We start from the raw sequence: 7,927 nt of genomic DNA, 5'->3' as shown, positions 1-7,927 counted from the left end.
GACCAACCTAGATAGCATATTAAAAAGCAGAGACATTACTTTGCCAACAAAGGTCCGTCTAGTCAAGGCTATGGTTTTTCCAGTAGTCATATATGTATATGAGATTTGAACTATTAAGAAAGCTGAGCACCAAAGAATTGATGCTTTTGAACTGTGGTGTTGGAGAAGACTCTTGAGAGTCCCTTGGATTGCAAGGAGATCCAACCAGTCCATCCTAAAGGAAACCAGTCCTGAATATTCATTGGAAGGACTGATATTGAAGCTGAAACTCCAATAATTTGGCCACCTGATGCAAAGAACTGACTCATTTGAAAAGACCCTGATGCTGGGAAAGATTGAAGGCAGGAGGAGAAGGGGACGACAGAGGATGAGATGGTTGGATGGCATCACCGACTCAGTGGACATGAGTTTGAATGGACTCCGGGAGTGATGATGGACAGGGAGGCCTGGCGTGCCGCAGTCCATGGGGTTGCAAAGAGTCAGACACGACTGAGCAACTGAACTGAACTGAACTGAACTGAGGCTCAAAGGGAAGTCAGCTGGAAGTAGAAGCTGTTTCTTAGGAAGATTTTCTTTGTTCTTAAAAACAGATGATAGTACTATTCCCTTTTTTTCTGCTTCAGAGTGTTGATGTACAAAGATGTGGTGCCTGGAGCTCCTGTAGCCACCTTGTGGCCTTGGAAAGTAGACGATGAATTAGCTAAAAGTGCCAGAGTGGAGAGATGAATCTGGGTTCCCAAAGACATCCCAGAATGCTGAGTTAACTACTTGTGGATCACCCTTTTCTGGATCTCAGGTAAGATGATAAATCCTCTACTTTTCAATCCATTTCATTTGCAGTTTTCTATGAAGTGGCAGTTAACACTGAAATTATAGCATTGTCTTTATTCTCTTCTCTGACGCTGTGGACACCAGAACTTGGAAAGTATTCCTCAAAGGATAAAAAGAACCAGCGAGAGGACTGAGCCCACCCAATGCCATGTCTTTGACTCCTCACCCCTACTTGGCTGCATCTGGGTGGAGTGGAGTGGGGAGGAGGAGACAGGACAACGGAGCACAGAAGAGAGCTGCTTCGAGAATTGCAGCTGCTTTCCCCCTGGATTCTGATAGTCTCGTTTTCCAGGTCAGAAACCTGTTTGGATGTCCCTCACCCTTCCAGGTCAAATAACCAGATCTCAGTTCTTTGGGGGCTGGGTTATCCCTTGAGTGCTTCACCCAAACCACCCCGCGTATCCTTCTCTCCCCCTGACTTTCCATCCTCTCGCTCGAGCTCCGTACTGTTGCTGTGCTACCTGGAGCCTGAAAAGGTGACATGGCTCACCGATATGGTCCTTCATGACTTGGGGGTAGTCTCCAGCGTAAATGGGGTTGGCAAACCAGCCCAGGCAGAACTGTAGGTATCTCTCGGCAGCCTCTATGTCCTTGGGGTTACTAAGGTCCACAGGCTCCCCCCAGTCGCAGTTTAATGAGATCCCCACCAGACCTTAAAAGAAAGAGAAGGGGGTGGCAGGCAGAATGACACCGCTCCCTGGTCACTGTGTCCTCGGGGCCCTCGGCGCGGAACTCACCTTGCTGCTGGCTGCGCCACGTGTCGTTGTAGGCATGCCAGGCCTGGGCGTGGGCCTGGAAGAGAGAGGAGTCCGTCGGGGTGCCCACCTGCTCCATTTCTCTCCTCCCTTACAACCCAAGGGGGGCTTTCTCTCCTTTCTAACTCTGGAGATCACTTTAAGTTTTATCCTTTTCATGAGTCCAGCAGTGATTAGCCCAATCCATAGTCTCCCTTCCTCTGACTTCCATTTTCTTTGTACTACAGAGGAAACTTGGTCTAAATCTGGCATGGACACGTAAGCCACCGCTTCATGTTATTTATTGTTTCTAAGATTTTTGCTCACGTGTCTATTTTGTCCCTGGTTGTCCTACGCTGTCACTAGGCATTGCTTTCAGCACACGTGCTCAGGGAATTAGGGGAACACCAAGCATCTGAAACAGTCTTGAGAAATAGAATGCAAAATGTGCCAACCAGCCTTCTCTCCACATTCTCCCCCAGGGACCCGCTGATGTCTTCAGAGCTCTGCCCTTTAAATATTCACAGTTAAAGAAATCCTAAGCTAAGTAGGGAAAGAATGAGAAAGTTCTCTTGCTGACATGGATTTGAGGGTCCAGTGTGTCCCCAGTGGTCCCTTGCCTGCCCGCTTGATCAGATTGTCCACCTTCTGTTGAGAGACCACTGGGGGCCACCCCATCATGCCTGGCATCCATTCCCCAATCATCATCATATATGTCCTGGAATGGGACCCACTTCTTTCCCCGCTTCTCAGGCCTTTCTGGTGGTTTATAATTCAGCCTGTCCTCTGTGTCCTCCTTTGTTTTTGCCCTAACTGAGCCTGGCTGCCCCTACAGACCACTGCAGCCACTGCAGCTCTTTCCAGCAGATGCCATTGTTTTCCCCTCACACCCCACATACCTTAGGAGAGTGTCTGCCTTGCTCTTTGTTGTTGCTTCCAAATGATTTCTCCTTCCTCCTCCAAAAACTCCAGATCCTTTGAAGTCCGTGCTATCAGACAAGCACTCCTAACCCCTTCCTACTGCTGTCCTTCACCAACCTCCTCTTACTTCTGCTCATGCACTGAAGATTTTCTCCCCTAGCTCACTGTCATCCCCCTTTCCTCCTGTCACCATGCCCCACAAGGCAGTTTAGACCTGTAGGTGACAAGTTTTCACACTCATGTGCTCCAGCCCCTTGGCCAGATTGCCAGCTCTAGGGAGCCATCCTGGCATCTGGTCGCAGTGTCCAGCAGAGCGCTGGATGGGACCCTCCCTTGTAGATGCTCACAGATGGAAGGGAAGGAAATGGTGCACAGTTGCAAAGGTGGAGGCGGCAGAGGACTGGGCTCAGACTCGGGCCCCCGGGGCAGGCTTAGCTGTCACTGGTGCTCACCGCTCCACTTTGACCCTGGCCTTCACTCCCAGAAGGACCCACCTCACCTTAATGACGTGATGTGCCGCCTTGTACAGCCCCGTGCCCTGGAGCTTCAGGCCAGGTGCGTGGTGGCCCGTCTCGTAGCCCTCTTCTGCCATTGTCTGCAGGGATGGCAAGTGAGAACCACAGGACCTGTGAGAAGTGACAGGGTGCGCTCTTGGCTGGAAAGTGGGTTTTCCCACCTGGAGCGGGGGTCTGCTTACCCGAGGATCACTGAAAGTAACCCAGTGTTTCACACGGTCCCCAAAAGCCTCAAAGCACAGGTTGGCATAATCACTGAAGTAGTTGGCCATGCTCACGTTCTGCCACCCGCCGTACTTGGCCTGGAGCAGCTGCAAACAGAGGGGCGGAGAGAGAAGCAGGTGCCCCAGGGGTCCGTCTCCAGAAACGACTTTTGGGGTCAATGGGCCAAGTCTGTGGAAGAAACTTGGCTGATTGGAGCTACAGAGGATGTTTAGAGGAAAGGGGAGCAAAGATGCAGGGTCTCAGGCATTAAAACTTGAAGATTTAGGGGGTGGAATGGGTCAGGTGGGAGGGCGGTCCAAGAGAGAGGGAACATATGTGTATATATATATAGCTGATTCACTTCATTTACAGCAGAAACGTACACAGCACAGCTTTGTAGAGCACTTACACTCCAATAAAGAGAGGAAAAAAGATGGGGAGATAGTGGCAGTGTTTAACTGTAGAGAAATATGGAGACGTATTATACCTTATACAAACAAGAGGGAGGAAGCAGAGAAAGTTTGAGATTCTCATGCTTAAAAAGAACTGTATAGAATGAGTATTTAAGAAAAACTGCCAGAGGAAAGAGGTCTGATCATGAGAAAAGAATCTTGATTATAAGAAGAAATAAGACACAATGCTGGGAGTGGGAACTCTGGTTAGAATTTTGAGGGCCATGCAGGTCTCAGAAACCTCCCAGAAGCCTCTGTCATGAGAGCAGTTCTGCTTCCTTCAGGGAAGGGCTCTCTCCCACCCAAGGGCATCTGCTCATCATGCAAGATTTCCCCAAGATTCATCGCTCCATCAGGATTGCCTACTGAACTCGTCTTGGAGGGTTTGCGGGAATGCCAAATGGGCAGTGACAGCAATTAACCAGGGAAGAAGTTGGAAGGTGGTTTCCAGTTCACCTCCCCAAAGCCTGCTCTACAATCCCAGCCTCAGCTCAGAGGCCTTCCTCCCACCTCACGCCCAACCCACCAAAGTGTCGATGGAACTCCATCTTCTCCATCACACCTCCCTGAAGCCAATGTCTTGCCCTCTGACCTCCCACCACCGTGTGTCACGAGAAGGTACAGAAACGACTCCTCTGCCAGCTGGGCTCTGAGGAGCCTTGTTGAACAACCAAAAAACTCTTGAATGGTGATGTCTAACAGTGAGGTTCTTACAGAGATCACTTGGGAGGGTGGGGGTGCTCATCTTTTGTAAAATTTTTTATTAATTTATATATTTTTTGGCATGTGGGATCTTGATTCCCTGACCAGTCATCATACCTGTGCCTCCTGCATTGGGAGCACTGAGTCTTAACCACTGGACCGCCAGGAAAGTCCCAATGGTGCTCATGTACGAGCACAAACAGTGCTAATTCTAACAAACTAGGGAAAGAAAGGCTAAACAAACTTGTTGATTCCATGAACTCTTACTCAAAGAGACTTCTTTCTTTGTAAGTTTGAGTTGTTGCTTCTAGGTTAAATGTTTTGCGAAACATCAGAATCTGCCCTTACCACTTATTACAAACATCAGTTAAATCAGTGTGACCTCCCTGCCATGGGTGAGTTGAGAGATTTCTTCTTCACTTCCTGCCATCTTCCTATCCTGAGCCAGAGCCCAGACTCCAGGCTTTGCCCCCACCTTGGCCATCCCAAGTGCCCAGAGCACGTTCCCTCCTGCTGAGCGGAGCTTCCCCTTGGGCCTCTGAACCTGCACAGCCTCACCTGTGGGAGATCCCAGTGGTGCAAGGTCACGATGGGGGTTATGTTGCTCTTCACAAGGGCATCGATGAAGTCACTGTAGAATTGGATTCCCTTCCTGTTCACCCCGTCAGCTGAAGGGGAAATAAAAGGGGATGTGATGAGAAAGGATGCTGGCCTTCTGCAGTGCACTATGCCGGGACCCTGGAGCTTTCGGCAGGCCTGAGGCACACGCAGTCCACCAGCACTTGGGTCTCAGATGGTGGAATAGCTACTCCTGGGAGTCCAGCCAGGGGTCCCCAACCTCGAGGCTCTAATGCCTGACGATCTGAGATGGAGCTGATGTAATAGAAATGGAAAGCGCACAGTAAATGTAGTGTGCGTGCACCATCCCAGAACCATCCCCAAAACAAAACCATCTGTGGAAAATTCTTCTTCCACAAAACCAGTCCCTGCTGACAAAAGGTTGAGGACTTCTGAGCCCAGCTACCTTCGGAACCCGTGAGAGACGCTGCTGGGGAAGCTGTGCCTGTGGGCTGTTCTCCCCACCCAGGACTTGTGGTGTCCCCACCAAGCCAACGTGACCAAAAGAGGCCACTCTGGGGCAGGTATAGGGTGGCCGTAGCTCACCTCGGACGCCCGTGGGCAGGAGCCGGGGCCAGGACAGGGAGAAGCGGTAGTGGCTGACACGCAGCTCCCTCAGCAGAGCGACGTCCTCCTGTGCACATGCGGGTGGGTGCGGGCTGGGTCAGCCGGGCCCTGCCAGGGCACCTCCTGGCCACGCTCCCATCTACACAGCGGGGGTGATGCCACCTCCCCCTGCCTCCTCCTGGGCCTATGCCAGGAGTAGAGTAAAAGACAGGATATGGGGGTGCTCTGAGAATTCCACCGGGGTTCTGGACCCCCAGTCCAGAGAGGGAAGTGGGTGCTGGGCAGAGGGAGAGAGGATGAGCTGGTCCCACTGTCTCCATGGGGCCGACTCCTATACAGGGGCCACGATGGCCGGTAGACCCTGGGGTCAAGGCCTCGGCCCTTCAGCTGCCCATCCCTTGGACTAAGGCCCTGGCTCAGGTGGAGCCTGCTTTCTTTTCCTTCTACATCCACATACCTTCCCATATCCTGGCACCCGCTCCCCAAGCCCCAGTCACTACCAGCCCCTCCCTGCCCAGCTGCATCAGGGTTGAGGGCGTTCACAGAGCAGCTAGTTGACATTGTCACCTGGGCTCCCCCAGTACGTCACCTCCCAGCTCTCGCTAGGTGATGCTCAGTCACACATGCGCACGCACACCCATCACTCACTTGGACCTTGTAGTAGCTGTTGCAGGCCACGTCTGCTGTCTCATCCCCGAGCACATTCCCCTTCCCGCTGTGCGTGAAGGTGTCCCAGATGCTGGGCCCTTTGCCATGCTGGTCCCAGGCGCCCTCAGTCTGGAAGGCGGAACTGCCCACACCCCAGGAGAAGCCTGCAGGGGGAGACCCCAAGCTGGGCCCTGAGCCCTCTCCCACTCCCCATCCGGGACTGGAATCCTGTGCCTCCAGGACCACAGGACAAGCCCCCTCCCTGGCAGCCTGCCCTATCTCCCTAGGCGCAGGGGTGGGAGCGTGTGTGGCAGGGGGAGGGCAGAGACATTATGCGTTGAAAGCATTATCTGCACTATTTTAGCTCTGATTGGCATTTACTGTCTGTATAGTAACTTAAAAAGCATATGTTAGGCACTGTAAACACCATATATAAAACACATAACTGATGAGAAACTTCAGTATAGCACAAGGAGCTCTACTCAGTGCTCTGTGGTGACCTAAATGGGAAGGAAATCCAAAAAAGAAGGGATATATGTATACATACAACTAATTCATTTTGCTATACAGCAGAAACTAACATAAGACTGAAAAGCAACTACACTCCAATAAAAATTTAAAAAATCTGTTAGGAACTTTTATTTCAGAACAACTACATGGAGTTATTTTCACCATCCTACCTATAAGGAAGCTGAAACACTGAAACTCCTGGACAGGTCAGCCAGCGTGGGCAAGCTGACAGACAGATGGACAGACGGACAGAGCAACTGGAGGGTGGACATACCAAGTGGGAAGTTTCCATAGTAGAAGGAGGCCTCTTCTGGGGATTCCTTCCTGGTGGCCCCCAGCCTGGACACCAGCAGTAGGACCCAGCAAAGAGCAACAACCCGCACTGGCTTCATGGCACCTGGCCCTCCCCCATACCTGAAAAAGCACATCTGACAGCTGTCAGCCCGAGCAGCCAGGACTCAGCGCAGGGGATGCAGATCCTGGCTTAAGGGCAAAGACCAGAGAGGAGGAGGTGGGACAGGGTGGGGGCACTGATCTAATGAAGCATTGGCTCTTTGGGGGGCAGGTTCTCTGTGGTTTTGCTGGAACACACCAGCACAGGCTGAGACTGGGCTCCAGATACAATCCTCAAGTTAGATACTCAGGAGGACAAAGACTGAGCTTGGGAAGCTCTGGGTCTGATGGGCAAGGCTTCAAACCACCCTGTGTCCGTGCCTGATGGGGGAGACCCAACCTATACCCTGTGATGGCTTCAACCCAATGGGAAAACCACTCTGGCTTAGGGATGCTCTAGTCTGATGGGGGAGGCAGAACAACCCACAGAACCCCTGCAGCACCCCATGTACACAAGGCAGCCTATGCAGAGAGACAGACCCCTCCCCGAGCCGGGGGTCATGAGAAGCGTCGCCATCCCAGGGTCTTCAGTCCTAAGGGTCAAGGCAATTCCCTTCCCCTGGACTCCCCTCTCTGACCCAGCCTAGTCAGCTTACCTGGATTGTCCTCGGTCCCAGACACCCCCAGAGTAGCAGCTGGTGTCCAGGGCACTCTCCAACTGACCCCCCTAGTGCCTGTGTGCCGCCTTTCCTGACAGCAGAGCCCTCAGTGCAGCGAAGGCTCTGGGTTGGGGGTGTGACCAGTGGCCTAACCCCCCTACAAAGAGCTTCAATAGCCCCAATTCAGTCGGGAGGGCAGGAATGCTGAGCTGGCCAGCAGGGCCTGAGTCAGC

General features: G+C 52.2%; 1 protein-coding gene across 1 annotated transcript in view; it reads right to left on the bottom strand.

Annotated features, from left to right (window-relative positions):
- Positions 1-7,094, bottom strand: part of LCTL (lactase-like) — a 15,893-nt gene extending 8,799 nt beyond the window's left edge. The window contains exons 1-8 of the mRNA XM_010834533.1: positions 6,977-7,094; positions 6,193-6,356; positions 5,524-5,611; positions 4,918-5,027; positions 3,184-3,312; positions 2,986-3,081; positions 1,569-1,623; positions 1,322-1,483 (exon numbers count right to left, since the gene is read on the bottom strand). Of these exons, the coding sequence (XP_010832835.1) occupies positions 1,322-1,483; positions 1,569-1,623; positions 2,986-3,081; positions 3,184-3,312; positions 4,918-5,027; positions 5,524-5,611; positions 6,193-6,356; positions 6,977-7,094 (922 nt within the window). The remainder of the gene's footprint in view (positions 1-1,321; positions 1,484-1,568; positions 1,624-2,985; positions 3,082-3,183; positions 3,313-4,917; positions 5,028-5,523; positions 5,612-6,192; positions 6,357-6,976) is intronic.
- Between the last annotated feature and the right edge of the window lie 833 nt (positions 7,095-7,927).

Source organism: Bison bison, unplaced genomic scaffold (genome assembly GCF_000754665.1).
Source record: "Bison bison bison isolate TAMUID 2011002044 unplaced genomic scaffold, Bison_UMD1.0 scf7180017864034, whole genome shotgun sequence".
NCBI classification, from domain to species: Eukaryota; Metazoa; Chordata; class Mammalia; order Artiodactyla; family Bovidae; genus Bison; species Bison bison.
The sequence above is the reverse complement of the archived record's forward strand: the minus strand, read 5'-3'. Positions and strand labels throughout refer to the sequence as shown.